The sequence below is a fragment of the Melopsittacus undulatus genome, chromosome 1 (assembly GCF_012275295.1).
Source record: "Melopsittacus undulatus isolate bMelUnd1 chromosome 1, bMelUnd1.mat.Z, whole genome shotgun sequence".
NCBI classification, from domain to species: Eukaryota; Metazoa; Chordata; class Aves; order Psittaciformes; family Psittaculidae; genus Melopsittacus; species Melopsittacus undulatus.
In genome coordinates, this window is record NC_047527.1 from 71,781,663 (window position 1) to 71,794,519 (window position 12,857).

The 12,857-nt window shown below is 37.5% G+C and overlaps 1 protein-coding gene across 1 annotated transcript in view; it reads right to left on the minus strand.

Moving 5' to 3' along the window:
- The window catches only part of ABCA13 (ATP binding cassette subfamily A member 13), a 181,601-nt gene that overhangs the window by 95,619 nt on the left and 73,125 nt on the right, over nucleotides 1–12,857 (minus strand). Inside the window, exons 34-40 of the mRNA XM_034060311.1 lie at nucleotides 12,676–12,810; nucleotides 11,204–11,341; nucleotides 8,942–9,128; nucleotides 7,889–8,107; nucleotides 4,814–5,010; nucleotides 3,941–4,098; nucleotides 3,293–3,523 (exon numbers count right to left, since the gene is read on the minus strand). Of these exons, the coding sequence (XP_033916202.1) occupies nucleotides 3,293–3,523; nucleotides 3,941–4,098; nucleotides 4,814–5,010; nucleotides 7,889–8,107; nucleotides 8,942–9,128; nucleotides 11,204–11,341; nucleotides 12,676–12,810 (1,265 nt within the window). The remainder of the gene's footprint in view (nucleotides 1–3,292; nucleotides 3,524–3,940; nucleotides 4,099–4,813; nucleotides 5,011–7,888; nucleotides 8,108–8,941; nucleotides 9,129–11,203; nucleotides 11,342–12,675; nucleotides 12,811–12,857) is intronic.

The following is a 12,857-nucleotide window of genomic DNA, read 5'->3' on the forward strand; positions in this document are numbered from 1 at the left end:
TGCCTTGGGCCTGCTTGCTAATGGTTCCTCTGCCCACCAATTCCATCAAGCAAACTGAAGTGAACTCACTAAAACCACAAAGGAATCAACCATCTCTGGCTAGGATGAAGGCTACACTACAAAAGTGTTGCCTGCATATACACAGTTCATATCCAAAACTCCTGCTGAAGCTGCAGACAGACTTTTTCTTCTTTAATCACTTAAAGAAATAATGTAACTATGCCTTAGAAAAGAAACAAAACCACCACATACTTTTCTAATATGGGCTGTGTCCACTGCAGCTTCACTGACACAGCTATTCTGGCAGAGCTCTAAAGACAGAAGGCCAACTGCTCTGCCCAGTCCTCCTCATAGTGTCCAGGCATCTCTCAAACATCCCATTAAACATGTGAATCATTAGGGACTTGGTTGTACAGCAACATGACACATTTTCTAATAGTGCCCAAGATATTGTGGACAGAAGTAGTATTAGCCTAACGAGGTTATTAGCAAAGTACCCTCTAAAACACACAGATCTGGAAAAGTTAGGATTAGACATGATGACAGAGAGACAATGTGTTCTTGCATACCTAAAAGACTGGAAAAATTCAACAAAAGAAGGTGTATCCTAGCCCTCAGCAGAGCATCCTTTTCCCTACACATCTTAGCTATTTCTGCTTAATTTCTGCTCTGGCTTGCAAGTCCACATCTAACAAAGGGTTTTTCCAGATGGCTTTCTGTAGAGGAGAACCCAAGGAAATGCACATTTCCTGTAGCCGAGATGTACTAGGCAGCTACTACTTCATTTCTTTCTGATTCCTTCTTTGGGACAGCCTCATAAAAACAAGCCTGGTCCACTGATACAGTGGCATAGTATCCCTGACACTTCACTGCAATTATCATTCCTAAAATACATTTTGACCTGAAGGGGAAAAGTGCAGAAAACCAAGGTGGCTGAAAGAAAGAGAAAGTGAAGGTGGGAAAAAAAAAAAAACCAAGAGCAACAAAAAAACTAGCCAACATCTATAGACAGTCCTTTATCATCTAAAAGCACTGACTGATATTTTAGCAGCATTTCTGGGCCCTACTGCATTTTCTATTCACATTGGTTTTATATTATCTTCCAGGAAGTACATGCTGAGCATAGCCTTCCATAGCTGTGGGCATGTTTGACTAAGCAGAACAATGCAGAAGCAGTTTTAGAGCCATTCACTGTGCATGACTTAACTGAGGAACTTTTGCAAGCATGTCAATTGTTATCTGCTAAACAGGAACATTTCTGATTGTCAGACTGAGTTACGCACTCAGAGGGAGACAGACACTTGGCACAGTTCAAAGCCACAGGAAGAAACTATGTTTTTGAGGAACGTGATTAAAATAGGTAAGGAGTAGCATGGCTCAATTCTAACATTTGCACTTGCCCCTGCAAGCTTGCCCCATGCCAGACACTGAAGGACCACCTCAGCCACTCTTGGGGATGGAGAGAGCAGGTAGCCATACCGGCTGTTGAGGACTGCCCTACCTGCAAGTAGCAGCCACTGCCCTGGCTACTTCTTTTGAAGCACCAGAGATGTTTAGAACATCCTTCACAAAATAGAATCTCCTTAGAAGCTGCATAGGTTTTAAGACTAAATTATTTCAAGGAGGTATATGGCTTTCCCTGGAAAGTTTTGGAGCAAACTCTCTGGTCATTTCAAGGATGAGAATTGATAGTACAAAATTAGCAGGTATTTAGACACACCTTATTTTGCAAAGATGTTTGAACAGTTTTATTCTCTCCTCAAATCAAAGAAAGAAAGACATAAGCTTTGAAACCTCCAGGGTTGTTCCACTCAATTTAATTAACCACTCTTCCATCCTCCTTTTAGTTCTGCTAACACTCTTTGGATTGCAAGTATTATAAAGTACACAGATACAAATGGCTGGAAAACATATTTAAAACCAAAAATTAAGCAAATACAATATTAACGAGATATAAGGTTTCAAGAACTGATTTTGTTAGAACATCATGATTTTGAAGTATACTTTGAAGTATGAATGGACTTTTAGAGAGTGCAAGTGTCCCTCAGACTGAAAAAGAATAACGGTGAGTGTGTGAGAGAACAAAAAGAAAGGATAAAATGAAAATTGGAACACATTTCTTCCTTTAAAGTAAGAGTTCTTTGTTTCCAGATTGAATTATTTGAATAGACTAAATAGCGCTATTATGTGCTATCCATTTAGTTGCCAATGAAAAGAGGCTTTTGATAAGAAAATGGAGAATAGAGATTGCAACAATAACTAATGATGAGATGCAGAGATGACAGAAATCACCCCAAATTAATGTATTAAGTCCTCAAGCTGAAGAACTATATATCAATATCTAATACCACCTTTAATCCTTTTTTTTAACCTTCCCTGCAGAAAACAGCCAAAAGAAAACTCTCAACTGAATAACAGATACAGCACACTGAGGAAGTTTCCTGTATTCCATGACAACTTCACACTTACTTTACACATGCTGGTTCCACAAAGTCCTATGATATCCCACAGGGACATAATAAAAAAGGTTCTCAATACATACATTAACTCACAATCTATGAAGTTAGGCACTGAAGTGCATTCTTTCTTATAGCATGTTAATCACCCTACATAATTTGAAAGAAAATACTAATTTTTCAAGAAGCTTTTGACTTGTCGCATAGAATTGTGCATCAGGAACGTGATTTATAGCACCATATAACATGTTTATCAAACTTCTGTGATTTATCACCCTGCCACAGCAAATGCTTACTGTGCTAGCTTTGTGCACTGTGGTCATTTATAAGATAAACACTGAAGAGATGCTTTTTTTTTTTTTCCTAAATGACTCAGCCGTATAGAGCTTAGCTTCAAAGGAAAACACATACTTGATAGCAGATGACTCTTTGGACTCAGTTTCCAAACAAGTGTGAAAACAGAGATTGCTTATGCTTGTGAAGGGCCCTAAAAACCTATGCTGCAAATCAACATAGTGCCAAAGACGTCTCCCAGTGGACCACTTCGTGATATAGAAGCTCCACATAGTGGCATATTGGTTCAATAAATTTCATGAACAATTGTCATTTTAGGTTTACTTGCATTATTTGAGTTCTATTTATATCTTTTCCCACAGATATGCAACATGAACAAGTTTAAACTTGCAAAACAAACCCAGAACTACTGATGCAGTTTCAAATATCACAAATTTCACAATAAAGTTATGCATTATGGAAGATATAATTAAGAGTAGCTGCAAGCTAATACAGGTTTATCTAAACAAGAAAATGCCATTACGCAGAAAAACTTAAAGTACCTCTTCCAAGGTGGTGTCAGAAATGCCATAGCCAGTCACATGTAGACGATGCAGGCTTTGATCTAAAGCTTGAAAAAGACTTTTAAAGGAAGCCTTATCTGCCGTTTCTGGAATCACATAGGTCAGCTCAGTCCCACTATTCTCTTTCAAGAAGGCTTCTGGGATGTGGGTCTGTACAAGAGATGTGATCTGAACAGTATGTTTAGGATCCTGGATTTCAAACACAGAGGGCTATGAGAAAGAACGATAATAATGCACAAAAAACAATTAATATCACCAGAAGTATCAGACTTGGTAATAAAATTCATAGAGGAAAATTTCCACTGATGAAATTGCTTCAAGCCTGGGACACAGAGACTACTTCCCAAGAATAAAAAACACCGAGACAAGGCACTTTTCAGCTAAATATTGAAATTCATAAATTTCAAAGATGACATTGTGATCTTCTAAATAATAACAGTAATAATAATAATAATAGTGCCACCCACAAAAAAACTACCAAGAAAGCTAATAAAAACATATTTTCAGGCTTTCTAATAATCTGTATCACATATTACTTCCTTTCAGGGACATACACCTACTTTAGAATATACACAGCCATTACTTGGCAAGCACTGTGAAATTCCCCACAGTGCCTTTTTAACATACCTTTTTTGTCAGTGTTAGACTGTGTCCCTGGCCATATGTTTCTCTCAAATAAGAGGGAGAACCCCAGCACTTCAGCTGGCCACGCTGCAGGATAGCAATGTGATCACTGAGCACCTCTGCCTCATCGAGATGGTGAGTGGTAAAGATCAATGTGCAACCTGCATCAGAAAGAATGGTACATGTCTACAAAACATGGCTTCTAGAGAAACACATCTTGCTTTCACGAGGCTCCTTTAATTAAGGGAACATGTTTTAGCTCTCTTCGAAACATAAATGCAAGACACAAACAAAATCTCCATTCAGATTTACAGTCTGTGTTAGAGTCAAGTCTAAGCGTGCACTGCCTTCTATTATACATGTAAGCAATATTAAGCATTACAACTTCAAGCTGTTTTAAGAGTGTAAGAGATGCCTTAAAATCACATAAAAGCTGTGTCTGTTTTATAAATCATTCACTGTGAGTTATTACAGCTAATTGAGTCCTCACTAGCTGAAAAGTTTGCTTCCCACAATCAGTTTTTTACCCTATGGAACTTAAAAATTAATGTAGCAAACCAACTGATGATTCTATTTTCATTAGAAGTATATATGCATCTCTACACAGATACGTAAAAAATGGGAAATGAAAACCAGAAAATGAAGCTCAAAATTCTGTCTGAACAGGCATCCTTATGTGAGATAACAGGTAATTTTTGTAAGTTCGTTTGGCTGCTTTGAAGTTTCTCAAGTTTCTCAAGTTTCTCAAGATTAAATGTTACCTCTGAAATGAATGTATTTAGTTACTGAATGGTACTAGTAATATTCTGAATAAATCAATTGAAACAGAATTACAGAAAGGAAAGTAAGCAGCAAATATGTGTATAGGTTTTGTACCAGCTTTATACTTCAGAAGAATGTCCCAGATGCTACGTCGAGAGCATGGATCTATTCCACTGGTGGGCTCATCTAGAACAACTGTCTTTGAGTTTCCAATGAATGAGATAGCAATTGACAGCCTCCTTTTCATTCCCCCAGAAAGAGCTCCAACTGGTTTGTACTGGTGCTGGGATAAATCCACATCTTCCAGAGCTCTGAAGTTCAGAAATATGAAACATTTTGGAAAAGTTTACCTCCAGTCATACCATGTGCTCTCACAGCTGAATTACTGAAAAGTCATTGTAAATAGACAGTGAAAAAAACACTGCCTCTGACATTACACTTTTTGGTGGCAAGAAAAATAGGGGGAAAAATTATTTCACTACCTTTGCAGTATAAACACTCATCACCACCTGAAATACAAATTCTGGATAAATATTGTGCAGGAAAGTATTGTGCAGGATAAGAACAGACAATTTTGAAATTAATTCCAATGAAATAAATGCCAATTTGTCTAACAATTTCAGCAGACTTTAGAGTATAGCCTGTGAAGCCCTGGTAAAGATTGTTATTTCATAACTCAAACAGTGCTTTAGTTTTTGTAGCTACATATCAAATCTTAAAAGTTGCCTGAGGTTTTAGGAAATGTATAGTCATCTAAAGTAAATAAGGTAGCACTGCTGGTTTTGGGGTTGTTTTGTTTTTTTTTTTTTTGAAGACATGCTTCTGTGATCTAAGCAAATTAGTGATCTCTACGTAGAGTAATACTACCTAATCCAACCTAATGTGATTCCTGTGTTAAGGACTTAGAGATACCTCACGGACATTGCCTTTTCAGCCCCTCCCCTCTGACGAACTTGCCTCTGAGCAGTGTGCAGAAACACAGTCAACAAAGGCAGCACTGAAAGACCACTGATTTATTTTTCATCACATGAACATCCACACATTGACCTAAAAGGTTTCAGTTTCTATTAGCCTGACAAGCAAGACAGAAAAGATTCAACAATCCTAAGCTAATTCCCTGAATCATCTGAATGCATATGCAGTCTGTAAACCATGCCAATTAACCTGAGAGAATTCTTCATTTTAAAGAAAACAGATTCCTATAATTATTGTATAGGTATATATCCAGAAAAATTCTTAATCCCTTTGGAGTCCTTTTTTTTGCTTAACGAAAAGCAAATTTTTTTCATTGTTTTGCTGCATTCCTAGTTTGTCTGAAATATTTTAAAGAACTCAATGCCTTCAAAATAAATTACTTTTTTCTTAGTAGCAAGGCCTGTAGAGTTCAGAATATTCTTGTATGTCATTAGTATGACAGACTGCTGCTGAAACAGCAATTCAGAAGTCTAAGTACAATAAAATACAGGATAGTATTTTGCAGAAATTTTAAACCAAAAACTATGTTTGAGTTGGCTTTATTGTCCTACAGAGTTGGTTCTGCTTTTCTAGAGAGAATGCAATGTCCCACACCAGAAATTTTTCAGATCAGACAGAATTCAGATCAGAATAATGGGTTTTTCCGATAGCTACTAAAAAGGAAAGCCACTTTGCCACAAATGTGCCTACATATGCCTAATTGTACATTCAAAGAAAAGTCCCATGAGCTTGGCATTCTTTTCTGTTAAAGCATGGAAGTGCCCAGTCCTTCACACAGTCTAGCATGATTTAGAAGGTAAACAGAAACTATTTACACTGCCACACTATTAGAAAAGCATATATTTTATTCCTAAAGTCCAGTGTCGTGATTTAAACCAAGCCACACCGCTTGTTCATTCACTCCCCCACTTTCTCCCCCAACCCCTGGAGAGTTGGGGAGTAGAATCCAAAGAATGTAGCTCCCACGGGTTGAGATAAGAACAGTTTAATAACTAAGGTATGACACAATCACTACTGCTACCACCAATAATAATAATAATGATAAAAGAAATAACAACTGAAGAGAATACAACACCTCGTCAGCCACCAACCCATAACTCACCCCACCCTGCCCGACCGAGCACTGACCAATCCCTCCTCCATCCCCCCAGAGCTCTAGCCCTTCTGGGTAACTCTCGGTTACATCTTCGACATGATGTGCTGTGGTATGGAATACTTCTTTGGCTAGCCCAGGTCAGGTGTTCTGTCTCTCCTTCCTCCCGGCATCCCCTCCTCCCTGGCAGAGCATGAGACTCAGAAAGTCCTTGGACAAACCAAACATTTGAGCAGTAACTACAAGCATAGGTGCTATCAGCAACCGTTCTCAGCCCAGAAGTCAAAACACAGCACTGCACCAGCTACCAAGAAGGAGAAAAAAAAAAAAAAAAGACTGCTACTGCTGAACCCAGGACATCCAGAAAATGAACCAGTTTGCTACTGGTGAACAAGATCTCACTTTGTATGGTCTACTAGCTGTTTAATATACATGATGCAAAAATGATGAAGATCTACTCCTATATCAACAAGTATAGACCCACTAGGAAACATTCTCTGCCTGACAAGTGTCAAATCCTCTGAGGTGATGTCAGAGCTCTGTTCGTTTTTTTTTTTCCTATTGTTTGTTCTCAGAGCCCTTCACTTGTTAAACACATTTAAAATCTGAATTCAACAAAGGAAAAAGGTGATGGCTTATTTAAAAAGATTATAACAAGTACTGCCTTTACCTGCCTTTTCTGGTTTTCCAATCTTCCCTTTATTGTAGGTGATTGAAAACAGGATAATAAACACACAGTCAGTGTTGACTTATCTGAAAACACAGGGTGAAGTCACAGCAGTTTATACTTTCTATCTGCCTCTCCAGCATGGAGGGAGGTAAGGCAGACAGTATGAGGCAGGAACCACTACAGCTGCTACCAGGCTTGCCATCTCCACTCCAGTTGGAGTGTTTATTTGATGGTTCTTTATATCAGGATATCAAATATTGACAGTTTCACTACAAGCACATTCAAGTAAAGGTTGGAAACTAGTAAATCTATTTTCTAAAACTCATATAAAACCTGCAGTTTCTGTTTACTTCTACTTGCAATTTTGCTTTAGCACTTTCTTGTTTGACGGGCTTGCAAGAAACACTACCAATCTACTTGACAGTTTTCAACAAATGAAGGAAAAACTTACCCACTGACTTTCTGATTCAACTGTTCTTTTGTCCAGCCAGGTGCCTTCACTGATCCATAAAACAGCAGATGTTCTCGCACAGTTAGTACGTTGAACAGGACATCATACTGTGGGCAAACGCCCAGCTCTGTCCTGATGGCAGCCAGATCACTATGTATGTCCTTTCCATTAATAATAATAGTACCAGAGCTTGGTGGATACAGACCAGTCAACAATGACCTGACACAAGGAAACAAAAAATTCAGCAAGATCACGTGTAATGACTGTATTACATAGCTCACACTTGGATTTCCTGAGGCATTCAGCTGAGAACAGATGCAGAAACACTGCTTTGAGCTTTTTTTGATTTTTTTCTGAGTTTTGAACATTTTTCTTTAAAATCTCAACAATCCTTCTTTTTATTAATTCCAGAACAAAATAACAGAATCCATTTTTTCCCAACCAAATATAACAGACCATTGTTTGCTTTTTCACATGTGTATTCTAGCTGAGGACTAATTCCAGACTGGGTCACATTCTGCGTCACTGGTTTTATTAAAGCTGATAATAGTTAACATAAAGGTAAAAATATATAGAGTCCTTATATCGGAAATTTTTAAATGTCATTTTCATTTCGTTATTTTTGTTTCTGGATAACTGCCAAGAAAGAAGTCCCTTGCAACCTCTAATAACAAAGCACAAAACCCCATAAAACTTCATACTCTGTGTGTGATAGGAGTACACATGGAATGCCAGAAAAGGATGCCAAAAAAATACTTTCCTGAGGTGTGTTTAACTCCACAACTAAACATGTTCAGCTCCTACTTAAGCTGCTCCTAAACTATTACATCATGTTTCTGTGGCACAGAGGACTCAGTTCTTTATTCATTACATTGTTTTTGTCTTAGATATATAGCCTTCACTTCCCATGTGCTTTGGAGAATTTATTAAATATTTATTTGGGGAGGAAAAGAAAAAAAAGACATAGGAAAGAATTCACAAATATTTTGAAGTGAGAAAGCATAGCAGAGATCAGAGAGGAGTGTAATAGCACTGAACAGCAGACTTACTTACATAATTGTTGTCTTGCCAGCTCCATTAGGTCCCAAGAGTGCTGTTATCTGACCTCTGTGGAAAGTGAGGCTGAGATCTTTAATCGCAGCCTTCTGCCCGTCCATGTGCTCTTTGGTGAGAGACAGTAGCATGACGCCAATAGCAGCTTCTTCGATGCAAGGGCCTTTCCAAACTGGAGGTGCCAGGTCTGTATGGGAAAGAGCAGCAGATCAAGAGGGCTGCTGAACCTAAAGATATGAGTATGTGTATATATGAAATAACAAATTAGCTTAATCCCTGTTAACATTTACCAAAACATGCAATAGATGTTCAGATGGTCTAAATGGACATAAACCCACTGAAATCAAAGATACTATGCCAGTTAATATTTGCTAAGAATTTGGCCTATTTACAGTTTTAAAAAGCAACCAAAACCAGCTATACTATATTATACACATGTCCACATATGTCTCTATCGAGTCATAAAATAGTTATCTTTTATTTCTAGTAGATGAGAAAATGGAAATGAACCGGCAGCTTGCACTCACAGCCCAGAAAGCCAACCGTCTCCTAGGTTGCATCAAAAGGAGCATGACCAACAGGTCGAAGGAGGTGATCCTGTCCCTCTACTCTGCTCTGAGGAGACCTCACCTGGAGTATTGTGTGCAGTTCTGGTGTCCTCAACATAAAAAGAACATGAAACTATTAGAACATGTCCAGAGGAGGGCCACGAGGATGATTAGGGGACTGGAGCACCTCCTGTATGAAGATAGGCTGGGAAAGTTGGGTCTGTTTAGTCTGGAGAAGAGAAGGCTGCGTGGAGACCTCATAGCAGCCTTCCAGTATTTGAAGGGGGCCTACAAGGATTCTGGTGAGGGACTTTTCATTAGGGACTGTAGTGACAGGACAAGGGGTAACGGGTTCAAACTTAAACACGGGAAATTTAGATTGGATATAAAGAAGAAGTTCTCTACTGTAAAGGTGGTGAGGAGCTGGAATGAGTTGTTCCAGGAAGCTGTGAATGCTCCATCCTTGGCAGTGCTCAAGGCCATGTTGGACAGAGCCTTGAGTGAGCTGGTTTAGTGTAAGGTGTCCCTGCCTGTGGCAGGGGGGGGGTTGGAACTAGGTGCACTTAAGGTCCTTTCCAACCCTAGCTATTCTATGATACTGTGAATAAACTCTTATAATAACATTGCTTGAATCATTGTCTTATGCCCTTAAATATGCAAACTACTCCATATATTCCATCTGTTTTCAGGCACATTAGTTAACAGGCATAGCCAGTTAATCCTATTTAATTGCCCTCAGTCAATAAAAGAAACCAGATCTCTTTGCAAAATGATTTAGAGCAGCAATCTAATCTAAACATCATTCAAGGTCTTCAATGCAGGTACATATCCATCATTTCTCTAACTGTGTGGTAACAAGCTCAGTAACCTGAGATGACCATATGACACAGATTAAGCTGACTTCCTTTCTGTTTCAGGATGAAAGGTTGGAACTGTTTTCCAAACATGAGCACAGTCAATCACCAGCCCCATAAATATATTATTAATATGTAATATTTTAACCTATTGCAAATATGAAATCTTTTGAGATGAAAATACTCGATATAATGTATCAAAATACATAAATTACATATTAATTTATGATTTTTATAATTTATGATTCTAATATATGTATAAAATCATATATCATTAAATAAGATAAAAGTAAATGTTACCAAGAAAGAGACATGCTTTATATAAAAATACATAAAAATATATAATCAAATTATAAGTTAAAATATTTCAAGGATTGGTTTGTTTATGAATATGGGTTTGCCCCTTTAAAAATCAATTTTAAGTTTAGAAAACAGTAAAGGAAGAGAATCAAACTGGAGGAGAGATTTAATAAAGTACACTTTTCAGATTCAGTAAGAGTATGAAAGGGTCCAAAGAACTTCAGAAGATCCTAAGGCAAAGAGGCAATGCACTGCAACAGGAGGAACTTTAGAGATACTTATTTTACATTCTTCAAAGAGTTTTATTAAATAGTTGTGTACAGTAGTTCTCATTCAATGAATCAAGCATTACAGGTGGCAGCTCAATTAACATTTAGTATATAATATTCATATATATATATATATACTAATATAACATATACTACATAATGGAGGATAGAAAGGGACAAGATCTAAACACAAAATACAATATATGTACCAAGCAATGACAAAAGCAGGTTGATAAAAATCAGCACACCATTTGAAAAAGAGCTGTTGTTAAAATTGTTATGACCACAAACCTTTGTCTTGGAAGTTTTCATTGAAGTAAAACATATTAGAATTCAAAAAATGTCTCTTCCTCCTCTCTGCACAACACAGGTTCTTCCAGTAGGAAACAGTAAAGGGAAAATACCATCGATTCTTTAATCCAGATTTTCCTAGATGATAATTATAATAGAAGCTGTTGCAAAATTTGTAGTGATTTCATATTTGTTTGTAGACTACTGACGTCCTATCATTACTTAAAAGAGCTAGTTAGGCCATTTAATCAGCTCAACCTCTCTACTGCACTTAACAAATGTTAGTGAAGTTAAAAAAAAGGCATTTGGCCAAAACACCAGATCCTGCCATAAAATAATCAATCCTCAGTGATACTGTGCTTTACCTTATCTCCAGATCAGCCTTAAACTGCAACAGAATCATAGACTTAACAATATATAGGCACAGCCTAATATATTCCTGTAACTTAGAGGAATGAAAACGCATCAAATGGCCTGCCAAAGCAAGCATCTTTATTTTTTATTATAACAATAATCTATTGCAACAATAATTAAAGATTATTCTCTCACTACTACCTACACAATTTAAGCAAATCAGCCAGCATAAGAAACATTTATTGTAGCATGGAAACAGAAAGGGCAAAAATATGCTCCTACACACAACCTAAATTGCATTGCCCAGTCTTCCAGGCTTCACTTACCAATCACACAATACACTCTTGTGTGTTTGGAGTTGCATTTCATTGACACTGAATGACAGGTGCCAATTTAAGCCAAAGTTTGTAAAATTCAGCTGTATGGTCCACATACTCCTCTCTTTCAAGGCAAAATTATATTTTTATATTTTAAAACAAATGCAGAGGAGCTGGAAGAAAAGGTGACTTGCAAAATCAAAAGAAAATGAAATTTCAAATAGCTAGTGAGGCATTAGGCTATGACTAAAAATTCATCAACCGACTCAATAATACTCACTTGGTTAATGGCAAAAATCTAACTACTTGCTGAAAACATATTTCTTAATATTCTAAGTTAGTTTTCTTTATGCATTTGTCTGTGGACTGACAGAGAGTAAGATATAGTCAGCAGGCAGTTCGAAGTCTTTGTGATCTGAAGACACATTGTTCTTCATGGGTTTCAGCCTAAGCAGTGAGTTACCCTTTTCACAGTAAGTTTTGCTACTAGACTGAGCTCTGTCACTGTGAGGTACCAGCAAATCACTGTCTTTCAAATATTAGTCATCCCTGCAAGCTAACAGAAGGTATTTTATGCCTGGCTATAAATTCTAGTCCATGTGTTAGCACTACTCAACATTTATGTATGTAGGAAGACTCACCAAGTCCCTAAAGGTAATCACCCAGTTTTGCCCATCAGAAACTTAATTCATGAAAAGGTCAGGTTTTGGTTTGATTTCATACAATGAAAGAAGCCCATTTTATAAATCCATTCAATAACTTCTTCAAAAACATGAAATAAAAATCACACCATAATCTTACCAGTAATGATATTGCTGAAATACCAGCCACCTACAGAATATAAAATGGAGTCGAAGAGCATCATCCAGCACAGCCATCCAAAGGTCATGCCTCCTCCTTGTGCCACTGCCTGGTGCATATTATTCCACTGAATTCCTGGTAGTAAGAGTAACAATAACGATTTTTTAAAGGTCAAAGCTAAA